General features: G+C 36.6%; 1 protein-coding gene across 1 annotated transcript; it reads right to left on the bottom strand.

The window, feature by feature from the left end:
• Positions 1-4361: 4361 nt before the first annotated feature.
• Positions 4362-11979, bottom strand: LOC148869275 (pleiotropic drug resistance protein 1-like). The gene is made up of 24 exons (XM_088974135.1): positions 11440-11979; positions 11154-11274; positions 10929-11017; positions 10734-10818; positions 10363-10522; positions 10189-10265; positions 9859-9912; positions 9659-9749; positions 9178-9479; positions 8803-9084; positions 8413-8729; positions 8142-8302; positions 7912-8015; positions 7668-7824; positions 7478-7591; positions 7233-7396; positions 6785-7117; positions 6392-6682; positions 6217-6300; positions 5981-6114; positions 5665-5892; positions 5400-5571; positions 5030-5284; positions 4362-4935 (listed from the first exon to the last, which is right to left on the bottom strand). Exons 1-24 carry the CDS (start codon positions 11757-11759, stop codon positions 4678-4680), a joined length of 4353 nt encoding a protein of 1450 aa, XP_088830261.1. The 5' UTR covers positions 11760-11979; the 3' UTR covers positions 4362-4677.
• Positions 11980-12825: the final 846 nt, after the last annotated feature.

A 12825-nucleotide genomic window follows, 5' to 3' on the forward strand; every position in this document is an offset into this window, starting at 1 on the left:
CTAATTGCTTACACTTTTTGTATAATGTGACATACAATATCACTTCTTTTCATTTTATTATATTGTATTTTATTTTCATATAAATAAAATGTTTTGCAAACAAGTTATTTATACTCTTTCACATGTACACATCTGTTGGGTCAAGTTAGTCTAACGTCTATGAACATTAAGAATAGAAGACTTGGCAAGAGTGGTTGAGAAAAGTAAGACTTTAAACCCCACTCTATGATACACAAGTCTCATTCTGATTGGAGCCCAACTAAAAGTGAGGATAAGTGGCAAGTTTAGAAGCAAAAGTGGTTACCTATACTCAAGGAGGTTCCCAACATACAAATCCTTTTTACAGCTATAAATAAGAAGGTAGATTTGAGGAACATGTAAAAGTGAATTGCATTTATTAAGCTCTTGCAAACCCATTATATTGGTGCTCCGTCGGGCTGTTGAATGGTTCAGGGTCTTGTATCTTGAACCGACGGGTGTCATGATCCTAACCTTCTATAATCATCAGCTCTATCTTGCAGAGTGTTTTCATGGAGACTGGATCTGCTCCTCACACCTACCGCCTCATAGGCGCCTCACATGCACATCCTACCATGCATTGGGAACATCTCCCGTATTTATTAATTGTTATTATTCATGGGAGATGTTCCCAATGCACGGTGGATGTGCATGTGAGGCGCACATTTGTGAGGAATAGATCCCGCCTTGTTTTCATGGGCCTCATTGTAGCATTTGCCTGCATCCCCTTTATTGATACCGATATAATATGCCCTATATTAAAATGTATTATATCAATATTTAAATCCTTAGATATAATGGTATATATGAATAATAGTACGGCTTGGGTTAGGCTAAATTGGGCTATATTAGAGGCCTAAAGGCCCTAAACCCAAGCCCTTTCCAAGTTGGGGTGAAATTAATGTTTTCAGCTCGAGACTTTATATATTATAATCTACATTATGAATTTAATTATATTTTTTAACTATTAGTTTTTCTTTATCTATAGAGCTTGTTTCGGATTCATTCAGTGATTGATCTGAGTTGAGTGAGCCACTTTTGAAAAGCTACTTACGGCCTTACCGGTTAACGTAGAGAAAGTTGATGTCTGGGTTCATATATAAGCCTATTTTCGTCTCTCCGTTTATTTTACGAGATGGCAATATTTGAAAGCCCTCCGTTTATCTAGGTTTCATGGCTCATGCAGCTTCAGCAGAAGCTGCTATCTGAAAGCCCTCCCAAACGAGCATATTTCCAACCTATACAGTATACATAGTACTGGCTTTTTTTCTGCTAAGGCTGTGTTTGGTTGCATTGCAAATAAATTTGCACCGATGCAAAAACATAGTAGTGCAAATGATTTGAGTGAAAATTCTGTTCTATTTTTGTTTTAAATTTTATTAGTTTATTTTGTTTGACTGTAATATAAATGAAGTAAATTAAGATACAAAGTAGAATAAAGTAAAGCCCACAATAAAATTAAACAAAAATTTATATTATTTTTATTTGTACTCCCATGCATTTGTACTGATATAAATAAAATTATACACTGCAACCAAACGCAACCTAAATGTCAAATAAAGCTTACAAACCATTTCACCCCTGAACTTCGTTGGAAACGAGCCTTCTTACATAACTACCTTCACTCTGACAGTACCATTGTTTTTGATTCAAAAGAGTTGTTTGTTTCGTCTTATGTCATGTTTGTACTTTCAGTTGATTTGCATTTATTAACATAATAATATGGGTGATCTCTTGCTTAGGGAAAAACTTTAAGCTTGGCTATTTCACTGTTTGGGGTTTGGCAACTTCTGTGCTTGACACGTTATCTCCATTCAATTTTTTATTTGTTTTTTATCCCATAGTAACGGATCATGATTGCCAAATTCATAGTTAAATTTGAGGGCAATTTACTTATACCATCCTTGGGGTTTTGTTCAAATGCTAAAACCTCCCCATGTTAGGAATTAAGCTAACGCCCAAGCCTAGACTGAGCCCGGGCCTAGCTTGCATTGAAATTTGATGTATTTAGGTTGGGTTCAGATATAGGTCGGGCTTGGGTTGTTCAATCAGCCCATTCTGAAATTTGACATACATGTGTGTACCACATGTATTGTCGGGTCAGGTTTGGGTCTAATCCAATAAATAAAAAAGCCTGACGACTTGGGCCCAAGATCATCCCAAGACAGAAAAAAAAAAAAAAAAAAAAAAAAATCCAAGCCAATCCTATGTAAAATTGCACGTTCGATTAGTCTGACTCGGTTTGGTTCCACCCAAGTTGCACCCTACATATTCCATCCCTCTATTGACAAGCCATCAAATTTAATGATGGAAAAGTGTTCACATGACACATTTTTTAGAAGTTACATTTTATCCTTCACCATTTGTTGAAAGGACAAAATGATGTAGGCTAGAATAATGAAAGGTTGAAATAGGTTCAAGAAAAAGAAAATAAAACAAAAACTTGAAAAAGGTAAAACTGTACTTAGGCCATGTTTAGGAGTGCTTAAATTAAAAATAAGTGTTTATTCGAATAGGCATTTATTTGCATTTGGCACTCAAATTTTTCAAGTGCTTATTTTTTAAAATAAACACTTATTTTATATTGGGCGTCGGGTACTCTTTTTCTCTAATAAGCACTTAAATAAGCATTTGTGACTATTTTGTCCTTCATTTTCTTTCAAATTTTCAAAATATACCCCAAGGTTTTTAAAATCGACCTAGACAATGAACCGGTCAGGGGTCTGGTTCTTAGGTCGAATGGTCCGACCATTTGAACCGAATGGATGGCTCGTTCTAACAAAAAAATAAAAAAACAATCAAAATCATTGAACGGTTCAACCGCTCGAGTCAGTAATTTGCTGACCAAATCAACGTTTTTTTGGCAAAAATCCGATTTGGGAGAAAACTAGAACCAATCTTTCCGATCTGACCGTCCAGTTTGATCTAGTTTTGAAAACCATGATATACCCTTTGAAAGCACTTTTATTAAATTACTTTTATAAAAACACTTTTATGAAATTATTTTTAAAAAATACTTTTATGAAAGCACTTTTACGAAAGCAAAAGTATTTTCATAAAAGTACTTTCATAAAAGCACTTTACAAAAACACTTTATAAAAGTACTTTTATAAAACAACTTTTACGAAAGTACTTTTATAAAATTCAACTAGGGATAGTTTTATAAGTGGCATTTTAAAATTCAATTAGGGATAATTTTGGAAGAAAAAATTGAATAAGTGTTTATTGTATAAATACTTATAAAAAGTTGGAAATTTGGGCTTAAAAAGTAAGCCCTTATTTTTAAAATAAACACTTATTTCAGGCTTATTTCCCAAATACTAATAAGTGCTTAATGGTCTGAATAAGCACTCCCAAACATGGCCTTAGTGTTCATGTATAGTATAATGTTATTTTCCAATTTGAAAATATATATTTTAGAGGCAAAAATGATATTTTATTATTTAGAGCATTTTGATAAAATACTCTTGTCTGTTTTGATTCTATCCCTTCCATTAACAAATCCCTGTAGTTTTGTGGCAAAAGGGGTATAAGTTAATAGTTAAATCTGAGGTCAGGTCTTAGTATTTAACCAAAATCCCGGAGGAGGCATAATTAAATAGTTTATCCTAAATTTTATCGTTGTTGCAGAGTAGTTAATGAATCCAACTACTCAAAAGTTTAGCATTCATGCCTTTAATCCTTGCATTGGATTTTATCATGCTCGGATTCAGATCTTCACTGCAACAAATAGAGCCTTAAGAGGTAACCATAGTTGTACTATTTAATTTATGATAGTTAATAGGGCCTTTCCCGTAGAAGTGCATTATTATTTTTTCCTTGTTTATATCTTGTATTGTGGTTTTATCTGTTTCTTCTTGTCTGATTGTTGTTATTAGAGGATAAAAGCCTATTCAGGGCCTTCACCTAATAGTTTAAGCTTTTAGGTCAAACGGTTCCTTGAGATGGTATTAGAGCCCGTTTGACCAAGTGGTAGTGTCCGATTCTCACCCTCTCCCTATTATAATTAATTAAATTTCAGCACAAGGTATGGGTGAGCACGTGCTTGTTCATGCTTCAAGCCCAATAGGCTTTTGTGTGAAAGGGTGTGTTAGAGAATAAAAACCTATTCATGGCCCTCACCTAAATGCATAAGCTTTTAGGTTGAATGGTTCCTTGATGGTTTAATCTATTTTTTCTTTTGGTACATTGCACACATGGCTAAAAAATGAAATTCCGCACAGTAAAAGCATAAAGCACTGAAACTGAATAGATGATATAACCATGGGGTTCTCCTCCTCGATGATATTTTTATGGAAAGAACTAAATATGGCATTAAAGATGGATAATTGCAATAAAATGAATTATATGAAAGTTTCTTGAATTTTTAGATCTGTTATCAAAGTGGATACGCGACATATAGAAAAACTTGAAGAATTTTTTTTTTTTTTTTTTCTTTTCTACTTTGCTGTTAATCAACCATGAAACAGATTACACAATGTACCTAAGATTGACAAACCAATGAATTAAAATAAAACATTAACCCCAACAAGTTCCACAGATATCTCCATCTGTACAACTTGAATCCCTACAAAAGATGTATACCGAGAATGGGATTGTCAACAATTTTGTCATCATCATCCAATTTTTATCCTGGTTCTACTAGCTGCAATATCTTTCTTATCTCCTCTGGAAGTTGAATGCTCTTATTGAAAAGGCAAAGATGAATACAAAGAGCACTGTGAAGCCAACAATTACAGCAGCAACCACACCCAGAAAGTCGTGTTTGAATCCAAAATATTCTCTAAGATAAGATTCGACTGTTTCACCTGTATCAAGTCTGTCTTCTATATCTCCAAACTGTGAAACAAATAATCCATACAAGGTCCAAGCAACAGGACAAGCCCAATAGTACCATCTCCACCAGACAGGAATCCTCTGGAATCAACCATAAAAGCTTTAGATGTTAGTACCACTACCTTTTAAAGAAAGTTGACATTGTAGGAGCACATAGGGGATCTTTGAAACTTACTGTTCGTGGGACTATAAATCCTGAGAAGAGGTTCCATATTAAATAGAAAGCAGAGGAAACTATGGCAGCAATATTGTGATTTGGAGTGACAGCCACAGCCATCATCCCATAGAACGTGAAGTATAACAATGTGAAGTACATGAAAAATATATGCCAAAAGAACTTTGCAGCTGTCCATTCAAATCCAATCATGGCATAAACTATGACCCCATATACTGAGGCTTGCATAAAGATATGTGGAAGCTCAATCATCACCTGGGAGTAGCCGAAAGAAATTCAGTAAGAATATAAAGATGAATAGATTAATTTCCTATTAGAAAACCTGGGCATTTGCTTTGTTTAATATCTCAAGGAAAGATATACAAAGTACCTGTGCATAGGCATATGGTAAAGGCGAATACATTCCAGCTGCTTTCTCTCTGTAAAAGACTGTCCGTTCTACCGCCACAACAGGCTGAACAGCTGAGGAATTTTGGACCCCAAGGAAAAGAACAGCAGCATACATAGAACCCATTGCATTGAGAAGATCCTGTTTCCTTCCTCTGAAATTTCCAATTTGAAATCAAGTTAAACCAACTAAAGAGGATAAATAATAAAGATCATGGAGCTCTCTAGTTTCTTCTAACATGAATTACCTCTTGGAACCAAGATCCCAAAATATTGTCCCAAACATAAGGGCTATGAATGTTGTGAATAGAAATCTCACTGCGGTGTACGATGGGTTGCGCCAATATGACCAGTGTTGTTTCCATAGGCAAGCCATGCATTGGGTGATAAAAGGCTGTGAATACTTTGTAGGGAAGTAAAGGTCTTTAGAACCGGGAGAAGGAGTGCTTAGTTCTTCAATTAAAGATTTGTTCCTCCTGAGACAATGATAAAATATCAATAATAACTACAACAACAAAGCTAGCACTGTCTTAGGAAGGAGCATGCTTGTACAAGTTAACATACCTATAAAGTTCAGACCTCTTGTACACCTCAGTAAAATTTACCCCTAGAATTTCTTCTTGTGCTGTTGTAGTCACCTCCAACATCCATGTTGCTGGATTATAACCATCTTTTATTTTGCTTACTCCCTCAATTCCCTTGGTCAATACAGCCATTTTCATCAGTATTTATACAGTATAAATTGGATGTTCTAAAGAGAACAATTTCCATTTCACAGTTGAATGTTTGTTAGTCCTCACCTCAAAATACTTGATCAGATGGCAAGAATGATGCCCTAATGGACCCACATAGATTTCCTGTCCTCCTCGCTTCATTAGAAATAACTGTAATCCCATATTAATGGACTTCAGTATCTCGCATAAAAGAAATATCCCACAACAGATTGCTAATTATTTGATCTATAACATTTATTACCTCATCAAATGCTTCAAATATGTCAATACTTGGCTGGTGAATGGTACACACAACTGTTCTTCCTGTGTCCACAGTGTTCCTCACTGTTCTCATCACAATTGCAGCAGCCCTGGCATCAAGTCCTGAAGTTGGCTCATCCATGAATATTATAGAAGGGTTTGCGACAAGCTCAACTGCAATGGTCAATCTTTTGCGTTGTTCGGTTGAGAGACCATTTACACCAGGCAGTCCAACTAGTGCCTCCCTCAAAGAGTTCAGCTCCACAAGCTCCATGACCTCCTCAACGAACATCTGCACGCATTAGTTGTTAGTTTCGCCAATCTGTATGACATTAGAACTAGATAAAATAACAGAAAAAACAGATCAAAACATCAAACCAATCAACTAACCTACCTTTCTTGTTGAAGAATCAACGTCCGGAGGTAATCGGAGCCAAGCAGAATATAGAAGGGACTCATACACTGTAACATAGGGAGAGTGGATATCGTTCTGCTCACAATATCCTGATATTCGGGCAAATGTCTCCTGCTTCTTGGGGTAACCAGATATGGTGATGTTTCCTTCTATATATCCACCTGTTTTTCTTCCAGCCAATACATCCATTAAGGTGGTCTTACCAGCACCACTGACACCCATTAATGCTGTTAAGACTCCTGGCCTAAAAGCTCCACTCACACCCTTTAAAAGTTCTAACCGGTCTTCAGTAACACCTTGATTTTTCATTTCCTGCAAATTCAGTTTGAAGAATAGGTTATTAGCTATGACTGATGGGATGTTGAAGAAATGAACTCTATTTCACAGGCTAATTTACCACTTATTTTTTGTGAAGCTTAAGGAGTACCTGTGGCATATCTACAGAGTATCTAATTTCATCAAATGTGATGGAAAGAGGTTGAAATGGAAGAACCATGCCCCGCCTAGTATTCTCATTAACTTCATCAATGGTTTCTGCCCTTACAGATGAAGACCCAGATGAGACACTTCTTCTAATTTCATCTTGTCTTTCTGCAATCATATCAAACAATTTAATCCATTTTATAAAGTATGACTTTTCAAAACATAATCAAATATGGAGATTTCAATCACCTCCAGATGTGGTACGACCAGTGGAACTCATTTCTTGAGAGGAAGAGCTAGTTCTGCTTGTGTCTTTGTTGCTCAGAGTCTCTTCAGATATAACTGCTTGAGGCTTCTCAAATGCTGCAGGAACATTACCCACGTATTAGAACTTGATACCCAACATCTGAAAATTTAGAAATGTAGAGACGATACTCACGATTGAGATAAGTTAGAGCCACAGTAAAAAGGAAATTGAACAGAAAGATGTATCCAATCATTGCCCCTACTCCAATCCAATACCAACGTGCCTCTGCAAAGAATCCACGGGACTCGATCGCGGATACTCCAAGTGTTTCTGTTTTATTAAGAGGTACCTACAATAACATAGTTTATTTACTTTAGTTGATTTTAAATGGGATATTCTCTTCTTTTTAGTTTTTTTCCCCAATCCAAAGACTTACATGTCTCCAACTCTTCCCGAGAAACTCATTTACTGCTAATGCATTTTGTCCATACATCAGAGGTGACACCCAATAACCCCATATCCACCATTTCTTTACATCCTCTGTGGAAATCACAAAGTTATTTTTGCAATAAATAAACATGCCAATACGATAACATTGCAAAGAGGAATGATGAATAAGCTCAATTCAAGTGCAAAAGCATGCTTTGTAGTTTATTTTGAATATACCTCGTGACAAAATAAAGCCACCCAAAACCAGAAGTGCAAGCAATGAAAATGACCCAAATGTGTTTGCAACAATCATATTCCTTCCTACTGATCCAATGAATCGGAACAGTGCAGAAGCCACCTGATTGACAAGTAGGAGTAAAAAATACTGTCTAAACAACCTGCAGCAATAAAATTTCCTGGGGTTATTACCTGAAATTGGCAAACATGAAATCTAAATATGAGCAGGTGGTAGATAGAGTAACTACAATTTAATTTATCCAGTATTTACCTCTCAACGTTTGGATCAAAACCAATGACATAATAAGTAATGAATACCCAAACTGCAACTTCCATAAATGAAATTGGTATTTTAAGGATCCATGTGGGGAGAGAATATGCCCATGCAGGAAAGAAGAGGAGATCCCTATGCTTGTAAAAGACTGGAAGCTTTTGGATTGTCATGGCCATCTCTGAGAATCCATTGAACATAATCATGATAAGAGTGAAAAACAGAGCGCCCATAAAAATCCCAGCATCAGTGTCGTCTCGTCGGTGCATCTTGGTACGTAGGAAGATTGTCATTGTGATCAAAGCTACAATTGTAAGCTGGAAGCAGGAAGAGAAGAATTAGAATCATTAAGTTGGCTTCAACAAAAACACTTAAATAAAATGCTCATACTTGTGTCATCTTGAAGATGTAAACAAATGAGTTTCTCTTCATCAGCAAGAATTCTCTTGAGCTGCAAGCTTTCAACAGTTCCTTTTTGCTAACACCATACTTCTTAGTTGTTAAAGCAGCTGGGTGGCTCTTGGTCTTGTCAAAAGGGGTTGCAAGCTCTTCTTCTAGTTTCTTGCCAACGTGGAATGAGTGGAATGCCTCTGCAAATTCCTTGGCGGAAACAAAACTATATGGTACATCTTTCCGTGCCCAGTACTGTTTCTGATCTTTTTTTGATGTCACCTGTCATACCCAGGAAGAACTCAGCCTTCACAACGATCAGATGGATGGGGGAAGAAAAGAGAAAAAGGAGCCTAGATTCAGGGCCTTGCTTACCTCTTGCAGGAAATCAGCAACCCCTTTTCTCTCAGGACATTTGAAGCCCATAGATTCAAAGAACTCAAGCACATTTTCACGGGGCCCCTGATAAACGATCTCCCCATCTGAGAGGAGAATGATGTCATCAAAAAGATCATAGGTCTCTGGTGCAGGCTGGAGGAGGGAGATAACAGCAGTCCCATTGAGGATGTGAATGGACTGCCTCAGTGAATTCACAATCTGAAAAGTTGTTGAGCTGTCCAAACCCGTAGATATTTCATCCATGAACAATGCTTTTGCTGGTCCAACCAGCATCTCCCCTGTAACATATCAGACAAGAGTTTCAAAATGAACAAGACAAATAGATTCTGAGGGAAAAAAGTGATCTGTTAGTTGCTATAGAAATTCATCTATGAGTTGTAACACAAAGTAGTGAATTCAAATGAAAATTACAAATGGAAAATGATTCTTATCTTGGTTATAAAATAAATTGGCATACCAGTTGTCACACGCTTCCTTTGTCCTCCAGAGATACCCCTCAACATTTCATCACCTACCATGGTATCAGCACAGATGTCCAATCCCAAAATCTGATAATTTTAAATGGAATAAAGAAGAAACTTGTTAGATTGTCGTCCTCTGGTGCTTCTTAAATGTTCTCTATAATTATATTATGGATTTTATGTAGAGGGTTGAAACCTTTAGAATATAATCTGTAACTACACTGGCCTCCTGCCCTTCTAGTGAGGATGCCTGCAAGTGTGTGCAAACAGAGGAATTCAACCGCCATGGAATTAAATTTCAGGAACTAAGATTCTTTTCTTATAAACAGAAAATTTGGTAAACAAAGTAAGGGGATAAAAGAGATGGAATTAAACTAAGGGCACAACCCACTGGATCTAAAACCCTTTCCAGCTCCAAAACACCAAAATTTTGTTTACCCGGATGGATAAACTACATGTTATCTTGTCTAAAAACCATCCATATCTCTTGAAAGGTCTCCATTGCAAAAGAGTTTCATTTTCTTACCTTCATGTAAACATCTATATCAGGATCAGGTTTGATATTTGCTTCCTTTTCTCTTCTTGCCAACTCCACCAACATCTCTGCAGATTGTGGAAAGGGATAAAAAAGAGATTTAATCTGCGAAGCTCCTCTGACTAAATTAAGTAATTGTACAAAGAAATATCATCTATGACTTACCATAACCTGTGCCAACGCCCTGACACCTAGCAGAGAAAGCCAATGTTTCTCTCACAGTCATTTCTCCAATATGAAGATCATGTTGACTGATATAGGCTGATGTCCTCTGTGGAACAAACTCATCCAGTCCATGGCCATTGTAAGTTACTCTCCCAGAAACCTGATGGTTTGTAAAACAAAATTTTGAACATTCATGTTTAGATAAGAAGATGAATGAAAATTTTCCAAAGGACAATTTTTTAATTTATTAAAGAAATATCCAAAATCTAGATATATCAACACTCCAAGCATGAAACATACACATTCGACATCACCTCGATTTTCCAAGAACGTTAATGGTAACAACAAGAAATGGATTGAAAAGCCCCTACCTTTAGATCTGGATCAAGCTTTCCAGCCAAAGCCAAGAGCAAGGTGGTCTTTCCTGAGCTTGGGGGACCTAAGAGCAAGGCCATTCTGCAAGATTGAAGAAATAAAATAAGAATGATATGAAGATTCTATATTAGAATGTGTGAAAACAAAACCAACTAAAGTTCAGTTCAAAATTTAAACGTTGATCTTCCCACCTAGAAGGCTTGATAATTCCGCTGACATCTTGAAGGATCGAAAATGGTTTCTTTCTACTTGGAAGAAGGTGGAGATAATTCAACAACCCCTTTGAAAAAAAAAGGATAAATTACAAAGTAAGCAAGACATGTAAACAGGATTCAAGACAAAGTTTCATAAAATATGCACAATGGTGTATATCTTCAGTACTGATGTAAAAATGATCTGTATCTGCAGTAGCTTACCTCAACTATATTAACAGAGAAGTTGAGGATTGTAGGTAGAGCTCTGCTTCCTACATAAGCATCTGCACTAATGCTAAGATGCTCGAAACGGACTTCGATGGTAGGAATATCAATTCCAACTCTATATAAAACCAGTAAACAGAGTAAACCCAAAACAGAGATATTAGGATAAAACAAAGTTCATAAAAAATTCAGACAAGAACCTCAAAAATCTGATAAATTTAGAAGAATATAAAACATATAAGTTTGTTATTTTTCTTTCCAACAATAATAAAGAGTTTCCAACCTATCAATCCGGTTCTTGAGCTTCGAGAGAAACTTCTCATTATCCTCCTCCGCAACTCGTACCAGTCTATCCAGTAATTTCTTCTTCTCTTGAATTCCAAGACTTCCAATATCAATCTCACTGAGCTCACTTCCTGCACCAATGAGGATACCTTTCCTCAAACGATTATAAGTGGGCAATTTCTCAAGAGCAGCCCATTTCAAGGCTTCTTCATCATCTTCTTCCCGAGAAGATCTCGAGAAAACCTCAACTGCACTGTTCCTCCAGACGGAACTGTTTCTGCGTAAACTGCTGACCTTATAAAGATCAGCACTCTCCATTGAACCACACCAAACAGCAGGACCCACAGATGCCCTGTGAACCCAACAAGAAACCCAGAAACTTTCTTCAAGATTCAGGCATGCAAAGCTGGTTTACAGAATCCTAGAGTTGCAGCAACCAAAATCAGAGATGGGGTTCGGCCACTAACAGTTCTCTTCTTCCTTGGTTTTTCTTCTTATGCTTCCTCCTCGCTATGTTGTTAATATGAAGGAGGATGGCAAGGAATCAGCCATGGCGACACCCAGACTTATATAGTGAGAAAATATGGGTTAGGCGGCTGTTGAAGTTCAATTTCCAAATCAAACGTGACTTAATTTACCGTTTGAAAAAAAAAAAATCCTTCATTCATCAAAATGGAGGGAGAATTTACCAGAGCCCAGATGACAGGCTCCTACACCCTTGAATTTTCTTGCTTCTATCCCCTCCATATTGGCACCGTTAATTTTTTCCACAACCCCGCCGTCGCCAGGACAAAGAAAATTAACGAACAGTTTGTTTCGTGTTAGGTTGGTGCTGAGCACCATCGTTTTATGCTACTCCCTGTCATCTCAACCATCCGAAACATGCCCCCAGATTGAGCGGCCAGAAGCCCAGTTGTGATGAAAGTTTGGACAGCTTAAACGCTAGGGATCACCTAATAATGATGCGCTAGAGTTCGACTTATTATATCCATCGACGGACAAATGAATTTCTTAAATCATAAATTCATAATCATAGACCCAAATTACTTTTCGGCCATAATTCAAAAGAATAGATGGAATCGTGGAAATTAAGTGCGTTGTTTTTTCCAAAAAGATGTTAAAACACAAATAGGTATTGGAACATCACAGACTATTTGGTTGAATTGGTTTTCATACATCTTAGGAAAGACCATGAAAATATGTGTTATATATATTATATATATATATATATATATATATATATATATGAATGTCTTGTGTGGGGGCTAATCGAATCTTTCATTTAACACATGAGATCTATATACATTTTCTAAGGTAGATTATACATACCATTAGTGGACATGTATATGAGGTTCACATACATTTTTTAAGGTGGGCCCCACAT

This window comes from Nelumbo lutea, chromosome 2 (genome assembly GCF_056320005.1).
Source record: "Nelumbo lutea isolate HS-2025 chromosome 2, American lotus-T2T, whole genome shotgun sequence".
NCBI lineage: Eukaryota > Viridiplantae > Streptophyta > Magnoliopsida > Proteales > Nelumbonaceae > Nelumbo > Nelumbo lutea.

What these genes read in the sequence shown, in the direction of transcription:
- LOC148869275 (XM_088974135.1), bottom strand. Translation starts at nt 11,759, where the DNA reads ATGGAGAGTGCTGATCTTTATAAGGTCAGCAGTTTACGCAGAAACAGT. An exon ending in TTTGATCCAAACGTTGAGAG is followed by an intron (nt 8,303 to 8,412) that starts GTAAATACTGGA and finishes TTATTGCTGCAG; the next exon opens with GTTGTTTAGACAGTATTTTT. An exon ending in TGGTCGTACCACATCTGGAG is followed by an intron (nt 7,397 to 7,477) that starts GTGATTGAAATC and finishes ATATGATTGCAG; the next exon opens with AAAGACAAGATGAAATTAGA.